A 14,294-nucleotide genomic window follows, 5' to 3' on the forward strand; every position below is an offset into this window, starting at 1 on the left:
ACACTAACGTGGCGGGCGAAAAGAGAAAATTGCAGTTAAATGAGCTTGAGGAAATTCGGAGTGATGCCTATGATCTCTCGAAATCCTATAAAGCCAACATGAAAAGAGTGCATGACAAGCACATATTGCGAAAAGAGTTCAAAATCGGTCAAAAAGTTTTGATGTACAACTCAAGATTACACATTTTTCCAGGAAAATTAAAAACTCGATGGTCTGGTCCTTTCACTGTCTCTGCTGTCACCCCTTATGGGGCTATCTCTGTGAAAAACGTAAATGATGGTAGCGAATTCCAAGTAAATGGCCAGCGCCTTAAACATTATCATGAGTTGCGCTCTCCAGATGTCGAAGAGACTCTTCTCAATGATCCAGTCTACACAGACTAATAGATTCGCTGGTGTACTTCTTTCCATGTATTTAAACACGGAAAAGTATGCCATTAGGGTAGCCGGGCCCTCTTCTATTTTCTTTTCTAAAATTCCCTAGAGTGTGTGGTTGCAAGCGCCGAACCTTAGTCCACAAAAACTCTAATTCAGAACTGAGTATAAATGTCTTCTGATAATCGAGCAAACGGTGCCTCCAGGAAAACAATGGGTACCAAAAATTTCAACTCCTTCTTTCTTTCCTTTTTCTATTCTCTTCCTCGCGAACTCCAACTCATCATTTGGTCCAAATCTCACCCATCTCGAATTGGTAATGGTCGTAGTTTTTTGCTCGAAAAGCGGCGAGTTTAAAAAAGATGGGGTGGTGTATGAACCGTCAAACTCCTTTCTCGTCCGTGTCTTGATCTTTTATCCGAGATGAGCCGGTATAAGGTATATTATTGTCCGACACCACCAACAGGGATAAACTTCGTCCGCCTCGTTGCTCCCACAGGTTGGGATTCGTCTTGAGGATCTGACGTTAAAAGACTCACATTCGTCTTGAGGATCTGACGTTAAAACACTCAACATGTATATACACGTTTTGTTTTATTAGCACCCAGCATGGTGCCCAAAGAGAGTCGTGATATGCACCATCGGATATTTCATAGTTCGTACGGGCAATGGATTCCCCTAGGCCAACCCCATTCAGTTTTCTATGTGACTGTTTCGGGGCGGTTTGAGGCTATACCATATGTACTAAGGGTAATATTATTATTAGACCATTGCACATTGGTCAAGGATGGTACCGTCCTAAACCCTAGGCCCCCAAAACATAAAGGATAAGCCACAGTCTGGCTGGATTGGGTTCACCCAGAGCCGACATGAAAGTTGCCTGAGTTAAGCTGTTTGTGATGTGTTGTTTTATTTGGATTTCCGGTGTTGTTGACACGTTCTTCTCGACTTGTACATTTGTATATAAAGGATAAATAAATAAAAACCAAAGATTGTTAAAAAAAAATAAATAAATAAAAAAATAAAAAATTGATGTTTGAATGTGATTTTTCATATTCTAGTGGATGGCATTTTTAATACTGATCGTTTTGATATCTCATCCGTTAAATTCGGAGTTGAAACGAATCAAATTTCCACGCTTTGAAATTTCGAACTTTTCGACATAAGAGGAATTTCTGTAATTCATTTGTACTTGGGCCAAAATTTTGACCCGACCCAAAAACCCAAGATCCGGGTACAAAGCCCACGCGCGGGGCACCCACGCGTCCACCCCCCTCACTTCTTCTTCCACAAAAAACGGATCTTGGTCCCCTCACTATCCACTCGCGCGCGCGGCATACCAGCAGAGAATTCGACCCGCGCACGCGGGCCAAACTCCACCAACCTCAACCCCCTTCCTCCAGCAGCACCTCCTCCACCTCCTCTTACTATTTGCACTATCAAAATTCAATTTAAACCGCGCTATGGCAGCACGAAGACGAATTACAGTCGAGAGAAATTTCGCAAATCTATATAATTCCGGGATGTTTCACCCATTTTTTGATGAGGAAATTGAAAGTAGAGAGTGGGAATATCTTTTGCATCGAATCCCAGCTCAATATTCCGAAGATTTGGTGTTGAAATTTTATAACAATGGAGGTTTCCGGAGTGACGAATTTTGGATTACGGCGGATGGGATGGAACGTGAACTCACGCTGGAGTTGATTTCGAATACCGCGCAGATTCCGATTAACTCGGATAGCCCGACCCTGTTATTGTCAGAGTATCCGACCACGAGGGATTTGATGTTTGACACGCTTCTCGAGGGAGAGTACAACACCGCTCGAATCATGTACCAAAGATTCGCCGACGTAACCAATTAGCCGTCACTCAATGGTTGGCGCACAATGTCATTGGAACTTCAAAGACCTCTGACGTGAACAAGACTTTCTTGCACCTGCTGTGGATCCTACAGGAGAGGAAGCACACTTTCTGTATGGTCCATTTCCTGGGCCATATTCTTACGACCATCGTCAAACAGTCAGCTCCTCTTGTCAGACTTGTTACTCAAATTTTATGCTTAATTTAGGGTTCCAAATTCGCCTTTCATTGAAACAAGGGCTTTCGAGAATTTTGGAATTTTTGAGACTTGTGTTTTGGACCATTGGGACCCAAGTAGCTAGAGATGACATTGAGCATGATAACGCATACCTCCTCCTCCTCTTTCACCACCGATCGTTTTAACGAAGATACCATCGCGTAAATAAATACTCCTATGGATGCCTTGAGGAACATGAATTCTAGTATCGCGCAGGATGTTTCTTCGCCAGAAGAGACGATTACTTCCTGCATGAATTCCAAAGAAGAAATGAGAAATCGCCAAGGCCAATTCCAGAGAATGATGATGGCTAATCAGCAAAGAATTCCAAGATCGGTTGCTACAAAGATATAGGCCACATTCCTGCCCCAAATAACTCATTTGTTCGTCGTGGCGAAGACGTAAAACCGGGTTCATCTTCTCGCTAACCCGAGGATTCCCAAAGAGTCGCTTATTTTTTTTGGTTTAAAAATGACTATGTCATTTATTTCCCTAATGCATTGCATTTTTATTTTTTAGTGCTAAATTATTATATATCGGTTGACTTCTCATAATTTTGTATCTCCAGACGGTTTAAATGAGAAATTATTTATGTTATGTGAATATAGTACTTTCAAAAATATGAGATTGCTCCTTGATTCATTGGGCCTACTCTCAAAGCCCAACGGTCAGAACCCAACGGACTGATCCAAACGGTCAGATGCCCAACGGTCAGAAATCAAGTTATAAATACAACTCTCCTTTCCTCTTTCACTCATTCCCTTCTCTCAATCTTCACAACTTCTTCTTCACAAATTTTCAATTTCTTGACAATAATGAATAAACTAGAGCGATGGGAAAAGGAGCAACGCGCTAATGGGCTATCACATTAATTGTGATGATCATTCTCTTGTGTTTATCATCATTCTCTTGTCACTTTCATGCATACATAAATAATTCACGATGCAAAGATAACTAGATCTATGTAACCGCTTTTTTTTTTTTTTTTTTTATATATATTTTCATTTTGTATATTAGTATGGTGTGTTAAATAATTCTCACACATTTGTAATAACTAGGGTTAATTATTAAATGGAGAAGTTCCGATTAATTAGTTGTGTCTATTAGTTGTCTTTTCGTCTCTAATAAATATATATATATATATATAAATAATATAATAAAAAAATAAAAAAATAAAAATAATAAAAAAAATAAAAAAAAATAATAATAATAATATAATAATAATAAGTAAATAAATAAGCAAACCATAACAAAGAAAGGCCATCCAAAAATTCACCAAAATCATTAATGGATACACATGGTGTTCAGAGAAAATCACGCACGCTACAAGGTACACATAACACTTGTCACAGATGCAGCTCGATTATTCTATCCATATTCTATTACTGAGTTATGATCATCAATTCTGAAATTACGTGTAAGTTTAACTACCCTGTGAAACTTTCCTCCGTATTTTCTAAACATTCAACAATCTCATTAATTATATTTGGATATCTGACATGACAAAGACTTACTGTGGATCCCCTATGATGTTGTTCATAATCACATGGGTCATTAACTACACTTGGACTCCAGATTGGCTATAAATCTCTTTTTTTTAAGCCATTCTTATTCATACAATTTTCACTATCCTTCCCTCACTAATGGCTCAACCAAGAAAAATAACGGCAGAGAAAGACTACCTGAAATCTTTCGAAGAGGGCCGGTTTTCTCCTTATTGTGACACTAAAATCAGTCGTCGCGGCTGGACACCTCTTCTATATCATTCATCAGCTAGTTATTCCCGAGAATTGGTTTTGATGTTCTACCAATTTAGCGGTTATGAAGATGGAAGATTCTACTTCAATGCCTATGGACAACGTTTGGAATTGAATAAGGACATGATCTCCGACATACTTCAAATCCCAATAAATAACCAGGAGTCCCTTTTTCAAGAGTCATCATTTGATTCCGCAAAAACTTTTACCATGAGCTACCAGATCTCATGGCGACGTCAAAAATACACATCACATTGTTCTTCAACGCTTTTGAAACAGAATCAACGTGTTGTGCTCCAATCGGGTTGGGACATAATGTGTTAGGTACATCACACCAATCTGAAGTCACAAAGCCTCGACTTCACCTACTTTGGATTTTGCAAACTCGGAGATGACTTTTGTATGATCCAACACCTCCGAACGTAATCACCAAGAAAACAAGAAGGTCGCAGCTCTACCCACTTTGGTTACGCTAGATTATGATGCGTTAGGGTTATCCAAGAATTTCTCCGAGACACCCCTTCAAAGAGCATATATAAAGGTCTTTCAAACAGACTACTCTGTTGGTTTTGGACCCCTAATACTCGATAGATGAGCGTAACACCCCAAGCTCAAATTCGACCATTTATTTGATGAAAATGCCATCTTTGAATATTATTAATCCTATGGATCGCATTAAACTCCTTCATCGGGGTTTGAGGGAACTACACGCCGTCGAAATATCATCATCACAACTCTTCGTGATTTCCAAGATCGCCAAGCAACTCATGATGTTGACAGAAGAGATCTTGGAAACTCATTCTCAATCCTTGCAAAATCACGCTCCTAATGGAAAATCAAACTGACTCTCTGCCCAAACCAGGGACATTCAGATGCACCGGCCAACAAATAGAAGACCTAAACAATCTGGTGCAAAATATGCATCTCCTAGATCAATATCAGAATCCATGATATTACTAAGTCAATAAGTATATAATCATATATGTTATTACGTTTTTTCCGTTGTACTATGCATTTTATCTTATCTTTTTGTTTTATTTTGTATGAAATGCTTAATAGGATTGTCATCATTTCCATTGTGACTAATATAATTGTAACATGTGCTACAGGAGGGTCTATTTTCTTACATACTCATTTTTCCATCCAGTTGCCGTACCTAGTTTATTACTTCATCCACCATGGCATCTTCATCAAACACAGCATCTTCATCATCCATGGTCCCTCCCAAACTCATTCCTGAGCAATCCTTTCAGTCTATGATGGATTCCAATGCCTATGGCCATCTTTTCCATGATTACATCACAAACATTGGGTGGTCTTCCCTAATTCTTCAACCTGACCAAACTTATTCTCCTAGTTTGGCTGCATACTTTTATGCTAATATGGATGACACACCAGCATTCAACCATGCGCATGGTTTCTACTTTAGACGGGTTCACAATCCGAAGTTGATGACACACCCTCATATCTTTTTCTCGAACAACAACTTGCTCTATCTTTGGACCTCCCATATCACGAACCACCGTGCATCTTGGCAAGACATCTTTCATAATTCTTACCGCTCCTTTTTAGTGGAAAGCGTTTTCGACTCTTATGGTGATGGTCTTGTGATCAAACGGGAAGGAGATGGCCATGTGCCATGGCGAAACATCACCATTCCATTAGCAAGCATGACCATGAACATGGGGACTGCCATGTTATTTGTACTCCTAAACATTATGGGAGATTGGCATTTTTCTACTGCCAATGAGGTCGCTATGCGTTGTATTCATTACTAGCTCGTGGTCATGCATTATTTAACATTATGGGTTGTGTTATCTCCACCAAAACGAGCTCGAACTTTTCAGGATAAGTATATACTTTTACCAGTCACCGCTTGCCGAATCATGAAGACACATTTCCCACAGTTTGCAGCTACTTTTCATGATCGGGTCAAGGTGGATTCCATGTGCCCGAAGAAACGTAATCATTCGGCTCATTGAGGTTTCATTAATGGAAGCGTCCCGCCGATACCGAGGCATGTTCGATGTTACCCAAAGGACGAAAAAGATGAAGACCAATTTGAGAGAATCCGAGACAAAGAATGGGCAGAAATTTGGCGGACTATTATCTATTGGTAGATGCTAAGGAAATGCATTTCCTTAAAGAGGACGCCGGACCTTCACGCCCCTATTGGATGGTAAACTTGAGTTTGCCATTGTACATATATCTAGCTAAACCTTTTATTTGGTGTGCTATTGTTTTTCATGTTTCGGTATGCTGTGGTTTATTATATCGTGTGCTATGTTTAGTGTGCTATTGAACATTTTCTTGTTCTTTCTGAATAATATATTATGATCTCCAACCTCTCTTCCAAAGAATCTAGCCCTAATTTTGCTCACGGTTCTCGTGTACTTTCTCTTTTAATTATTGATCCTTCGAGGACTAAACATCATTTTGTTTGGGGGTGCTTTAAACCTCAGAGCAAAAAATTAGGCATCTTGTAGCCTATATATAGTTTTTATTTTCATATTAATAATTGTACTTAGTGACAAAGTCTTGTTTCCTTTTCAATGATGAAAATTGTCTAGAAATCTCACATTAGTATCCTAATTAGGATTTGTTTTTAGAAACTTTAGATAATACGCACGCAATAGTTTATACATCTTTTCATTAATATTCATGTACGAGTATCATTGATTGTACATAGCAATAAGTTTCGAAAACAACGGTTAGTTACTTAAACTATAAACCCCGTGGAGAATCTAACCAAAAGCCTTGATATGAGTGATTTGTGTGTGATGACCGCGGGGAGTAGTTTTTCCGATTAGAGGAAATTACGATCTACTTACTTGATCACCACCAACCCTAGGCGAGAATTTAGGCCTTCTTTGGATCGACATAGCTAAAAATTCTTACCTGTTACAAAAATTTTACCGCTAGTCACTCCCATCGAACCGCTTCATCAAACCTTTCACTTTCACCAAAAAAATTCCTTACCCATTTATTAAACCAAATAAAAGAACCTACCTAAGTGATGAGTATGAGAAATAGGATGAAATGTGGAAAGAATAAAGAGAAAGACTTGTCCCAAATATAAGTCGGGTTACTTGCTTCAGAAAAGGAAAATAGAATCATGTTCTTAAAAAAAAAAAAAAAAAAAAAAAAAAAAAAAAAAAAAAAAAATCTTAGTATCCGGAGGCTTAAGAACAAGGTTGGAAAAACTCGGTTAGAAGAAGGAAAGGAAACAAAGATTTCTCTAGTGTAAATATATGAAGACCCTATTCTCTCATACTCGTAAATTTTGATTATCCATTTCCATTTTCTTGTACACTATCACCTAAGCCCCACAATACCTAATAAAGACTTCTAGCTCCAATTAGGAGTAGGGTGGTGTGATAATAAGTAGTAGATGTGATTGATCGACATCGGCTCCTCCTCGACCGTCATTGAGATGTAAGGAAACGTGTGCCCACCGCATTAACCGGAGTTAACAAAACCCGAGTGGGAAAATTTTGAGTGAATATGTGTTTCAACACATACCGCGGAGAACCCATTTAGGTATGCTCTCCAAAGATCCGAAAACAACCCCGCTAGTATATTTCAATGAAAAGTTCATCGCATGAATAATCATATGTAGATGTTTTAATTATTGAATACATATTAACTTGAGTTTCAAAGAAATAAATCCTCGCTTCCCTCGCTAAGGAGATGTATGGATATCCGAGATTAATTTAGGAAACAAGTTTCACATCGAAGTCGTTGTAGTATAAATAAAGTTTGTGAGTATCTTTTCTTCGAAAACTCTCACGAGGCTATAACTCGTCCACTAGGGAATTCCTAGTGGTTTAAGGCCTTGTTGCATATGGTCAATGCAATCGCACTCTGCGAAACGAGAATTAGTTTAGGACTACACATTTTTGGCCACTTATCTATTTTAGTGTCTCTTCTTTGCTTGAGGACAAGCAAAGTGCTGTTTGGGGGTAGTGTGATAAGTACCCAAAAGTGTATTATGAAACCCCATTGAGACATATAAATTTGGTTCATTATGTGTTTAATAATCATGAAATAAATATGTTTTCATACTTTTGCAGGTATTTGCAGTAAACATGGAAATATTGGTTAAACCTGCAATAAAGCACGAGGAACGGCGTATATATGAATTCTTCTAAATCCACGTTGAAGCATCAAACTTCTAAAGCTCCTACCGCTCGAACCAGGACTCCGAATGCGACAAGAGAGCTGCTCAGACAATCAGGGCGATGAACTCTACGCGATAAAGGGGAAGTTGTAAAACGCCCAAAATACCGGATCGCCATCGGATCGCATTATGGACCCACTATCTTGGGGCCACAAGATTGGATGAGTAATCAATCATGGAGCATGTCAAGACAAAGATAACAAATTATTGGTGCAAAGTTGACACCTTGCATGTAATAAATTAGATTAGGTGTTAATAGTGAGAAAAAGGCAAGGTGTCACTTTGTTTTAATGTGGTAGATAAAAATGAATCAATGTGGTTTGTTAATTCACGTGGGAGGAAATGAGATTTCTCTCAAATGGAGAAGAAATTAGACAAAGGTGGGGGATACTCCATTTACTCCCTTGACTTATTTTCCTCACATGGCATTATTTTAGTTCCTTAGGGAAAATGAGAAGTTAGTTTTTAGTTTTTATTTGGCAAAAAGCTTGTAATAGTTTTAATGGAGGAACACTTGTTCTTCTAGAGATATAATAGAAGTGAGTTTGGTTGTTGTTAATTCTTCTCTCTCTCTCTCTCTTTCTCTTTGGAGTTTTTATTAGTTCATAAGTCCTTGTCCCAAGGATCATGAGCTAACTTCCCTTTTGGGGAGTTAATCCAACTCATGTGAGGGAAAAAACATTGGTTGTGAGTTTGGTAGGTTTTTAGGATGAACAACTAACACTACATCCTATCCCAAAATGATAGTTGGTGTAGTGTCTAGTTAGAAATCAAACAATGAGCTTAGAGATAAGTCATTGTTTGGTTTCACTTGCTAGCATGTATGAGCTCTTAAGTGAGCCATGCATGCTAGGGATCAATTCTATTTTTCCATTAGGGACTTGTCTATGAGTCTAGGAAGAATCAAAACCTTTTTTCAAATAAACAACTAATGATAGTTTCACATGAGGAGGATTAACTCTCCACCTTTCTTTTTAGTAATTTGTATTTTGTTTAAGTGCATGATTTCAAACTTAAATGTTTTGCTTTAATGTTTGTTAGGAAGAAACCTAGTATTATAACCTTACTCCTTAGTTCCCTTATTGTAACATCCAATTTGTAGTTGTTCTATACTTTAGGTAGTTCGAATCCTTATTCTAACTCTACTCAACGAAGATCGTGAGTAAGGAACCTTGATTTCTTTTGCTTCAATTTAGAGAGTTCTAAACTCTAAGTGGTCGTAAAAAGCTAATATCACAAGGCTGAAAGATGAGTACAAAAAATGGCAAAAGGCCAATGAGATGTCCAAGTGTTATCTCATGGCATCCATGTCAAACGTACTCCAGCACCAACACCAAAATTTTGGTACAGCTACTGAGATCATGACCAATTTGCAAGAGATGTTTGGCGAACAAAATCGCACTAAACGTCAGATTGCAATGGCAAACCTGATGAATACAAAAATGGATGATGGGACTCAAGTTAGGGAGCATATCCTTAAGATGATTGGCTATGTCAACGAGTTGGAGATCCTAGGCGCTGAAATAGACGCCAATTCTCAGGTTGATGCTATTCTTCAGCCTTTGCCAGTTTCATTTAATCGGTTCCAAGTTGAACTACAACATGAACAATATGGATCCGACAATCGCCAGAGTTAATGAACTCTTTGCAGAAAGCTAAAGACTTAGTTAAGGTTAAGCCAAGTATCTTGGTCTCGAGAAAATGTTGGTGTTTCCAAGCCTAAGCCGAAAGGCAAAAAGGCAAGTGGAAAAAGGGTAAAAAGTTGCCCTTGGGGCAAAAGGGGAGTGGAGAAGAATTCAGGGGCTAAAGCAAAAGGTAATTGTTATCATTGTGAAAAGCCCGGTCATTGGAAAGCAACCGTAGAGAGTATCCGCTATGAAACAAAACAAAAAGAAGGTATGCAATCCTTTATTCTTGAAACCAAAGAGTTGGTATTTCCTTCTAACACCTGTTATGTGGAATAAGAGGCCACTAACTACTTTTGTAAAATGTTACAGGAGTTTCAGAGGAAAAGAAGAATGAATGAAGAAAAGGTGTACCAAGCACTAGGGACGACAGAGGCAAATGTTGCTACAGTATCAATAGGAGTTTATTGTTTAGCATTAGAAAAGAAAATGTTTGTTTTAGAAGACTATTTTTATGTTCCAGGGATAAGGAGAAATTTGGTTTCTGTTTCTGCACTTTATTATAAGTCAGAATATAATATTCTATTTCATTTGATTCAAAAGTTGTAATCAGATTAAATAAAAAGATTATTGCCTCTGGTTTTTTGGAAAATGGTCTCTATTTACTTTCTTCTATGCTAGAAATAAATGATTTTGATATTAGTAATTCATCATATGTTATTACCTCAAAAGAGGGTATTTTCTTCAGTTAATCTAACAAACTTGTGGCACTTAAACTTGGTCATATCAATCTGAATAGGATTGATAGATTGGGTGAAAGATGGGATTTTAAGTTTACTCCCTTTATAATCTTCCTCAACTTGTAATCTTACTTAGAAGGAGAGATGACTAAAAGATCTTTTAAAGTAAAGGGTCAAGAGCCACATAGTTAATGGAGTTAGTACATGGGCCTATAAATGTGAAAACAAAAGGTAACTTAATGCAAAATATGATTTTGTTTCAATTAAGTGCACCAAGAACTCCACAACAAAAAGAGATTGCAGAAAGAAGGAACATAACCTTATGGGGTATGGTTTGGACTATGGTGAGTTATTCAAACTCTCTCTATATCTTTTTTGAGATAAGCCTTAGAAATGTCAATAGATATTCCTATTTATGTTCAATCTAGATTAATTTATAATTTAGATAAAACTTCCATGTAAAGTTCAGAGTTTATCTAAACTTACTCCAGTACTTCGTCGTAGTGGGAGGGCAATTAGACCTCCAGAAAAGTTAACCCTATTATTAAGGGACACTTTATATGTTATATCATATGACAAGGATAAAGATCTTATACACTACGAAGAAGCAATTTTTGATATTGATTCGAGAAAATGGCTTGAAGCAATGAGATCGGAAATGGAGTCCATGTATTCCAACAAAGTCTGGGAACTTGTTGATCCATTGCCAAATATTAAGCCTATTAAGAATAAGTAGTTATTCAAAAGTTAAAGGGGAGCTAATAGAAAGGTAGAGACTTTTAAAGCGAGACTGGTGGAGAAAATGTTTACTTAAAAAGAGGTTATCAAATATAAGAAAACTTTTTCGCTAGTAGCCATGAAAAGTCCATTAGAACCCTTCTAGTGATTGCTACTCATTATGACTATATGATTTGGCAAATGGATGTAAAGACCGCGTTTTAAAACCTAGAGGCTTTACAGTTCCTACAAGCTTTAAGGAGTTGGAATGTAAGCTTTGATCAAACAATCAAATCGTTTGGTTTTGATCAATGTAAGGAAGGACCTTGTGTTTTACAAGAAGGTTGAAGGTACAATGGCTATGTTAATGGTCTCATATGTATATGATACACTAGTCATTATAAATGATATAGTCTATGAGGACCAAATACTATATATTGGTATATATGTATGTGCAGACCCTTATATTAATATTATGGGTTTTAGAATGGTTGCTATATGGCTTTGAAGGCCAGTGGGAGATTGTTGGGATATTTGGCCTTTACAAAGCCAATGAACATTTATTGTTTATACATGATGATGTTTAATTAAATACACGAATCTTATTATTATGCATATGGGTGAACTAATATCATATGATGAAACCATAAGTTCCATAGGTAATAGAATTAGAACAATCAAGCATATAAAGAGTCATGTGCGGGAGATTTGATTGTATCTATTTACCTAGAATGCTCACAGTTAGGGGTGAAGTCGAACGCTTCATTTATAAGACTGTAATATACATAATTGCTATATGATAGGATGATGATATCTCAATCATTTGAGTATGACTCTAAGTTTGTATATTGGTGTAGTCACATGACTGACATTGAGGGGATCAAAGTGAGAACACACTATAAATTCGCTGTTAAGGTTAGTATGCAATCTCACTCTACCAATTAATCCCTAGACTTGAGGAATTGTGAAAATTCATTGTGTCTCAAATTTATTACTTTGAGATGTTAAAAAGAAATGTCTATTCATAGACTAGACTTGACATTTTGGGTAATGAATGTAGGACGTCTTGAATCACGAATTCTAATAAAGGATCCACCACTCTACGGAGTTATGTATTAGGAAATTGTGACATAACTAATTGAGCTCAAACCCAACCGGTATAAGAAATAGTTTCTTAATGCTCAATTGATGTTAAATGTCAAATTGGGTCAATTAGACATGGGTGTGACAGTGAAGAATAAATTCCCAATGGTCTAATTGTGAATACAAAATAGGTGGAGGGACTTAGATATAATTAATGGTAGGAAAGGACTTTCTTGAAATTTCCAAGGGCCCACTACTACAGAAAAGCTCGTTAACCACTGTTATATACAGTGGTAAAAACCCTTTAACCACTATTTTAAAACCGTGGTAACAACCACCGTGACAAATACTTCTAATAAAACCGTGGTATTAAGTATATATTATTTACCACGGTTGTTTCTATAACTGTGGTATTATGATCTCCCAAACCGTGGTTAATACCGTGGGAAGTAGTGATATCTATTACCACGGTTTGCATAATAATCATGGTTTATATAATCTTGTTATACTACAGTTCTAACAAAACCGTGGTTTATACTATTTTTTTTTAAAAAAAAATAGCCCCTGTTTATTTAATTTTTTTTCATATTCATCCTGCAATATCAAGAACCTGCCAATTAAAAAACACACTGCTCAAGCAATACATAGTGCAACAAACAAAATAAACAAATTGAGACATCCAACATGCTACAATGAATTTCTAAAAGAATTTGACAACTTTTTTGCATCAATAAAAAAAGAATCATCCAATTCTACTTGTTCCATCTAAAACATCAAAATAATGAGTAACTTGTTCCTTTCAAAATATAAAAAGACTAGTATACTTGTTCCACTGATACATCAAGAGTTTGGCAACACCAATATATAAACAAATGCTGAGATCAATCCCCAAACCATAACTGGAAGGACTCCAAACCTTGCGTACACACCACAACTGGCTCGAACATTCCATTATGCTGGATAAAATTAAGAATTTCAAGTCGAACAACATATATAAGTTCATCTTGTATGTAGGTATATATCTCTGAGTGTTAAGTTTGTTTGTCATATGCGCAATCAATGATCAAGAGGTAATAACTTAATAATGAAGATTAACGAAAAAAATAGAATGCTAAAGTGTATGATATGACAACTTATACCTTATTTTCAAAATAATTTATCTAAACAAGCTTCCATTATTTCCCTCATAAGCTTCGTTACGTAATACCAACACTTTGTATCACCAGGTTGACACGGGCCTAAGTACAGACAAATGAAAAATATTTGGAACCTTCTATAAATTTTTCCAAACACAAACATAGATCATGAATGCATAAGATTTTGTTTATCATAATCATCTCCCACATCACCCGGCATTTATGTCCTTTCCCTTCACATCTTTGTATTGTCATGACCACACTTCAAAATAAAATCAACACAAAAATTAATTAAATGTTAGTAAAGGATAAACACGTAACGAATTATTTTCGCATAACATATACACTCATGACTCACCTGTTAAAATGATTATTCATATCATTAGATGGTAGATGATAATATACAATTTAAAATGATTATTCTAGTCAGATTGTTTCTCATTGTTCTCTGAATGCTCCACCAACTGGAAGACTAGCATTTCAAATCACATTAGAAGTAAAAGAAGGTGAAGAAAAAACAAACTACTTTGAAGCCCAATTTTCTTCATTCCTTTGCACATTACAGCAAAAATACGAACTTAAGTAAATGCAAGATTGGGAACACA

The 14,294-nt window shown here is 36.7% G+C and overlaps 1 protein-coding gene across 1 annotated transcript; it reads left to right on the plus strand.

Moving 5' to 3' along the window:
- Nucleotides 1–9,668: 9,668 nt before the first annotated feature.
- Nucleotides 9,669–10,025, plus strand: LOC147475296 (uncharacterized). Its single transcript, XM_086585366.1, has one exon. It carries the CDS (start codon nucleotides 9,669–9,671, stop codon nucleotides 10,023–10,025), a length of 357 nt encoding a protein of 118 aa, XP_086441492.1.
- Nucleotides 10,026–14,294: the final 4,269 nt, after the last annotated feature.

Source organism: Coptis chinensis, chromosome 9 (genome assembly GCF_015680905.1).
Source record: "Coptis chinensis isolate HL-2020 chromosome 9, ASM1568090v1, whole genome shotgun sequence".
Classification (NCBI taxonomy): domain Eukaryota; kingdom Viridiplantae; phylum Streptophyta; class Magnoliopsida; order Ranunculales; family Ranunculaceae; genus Coptis; species Coptis chinensis.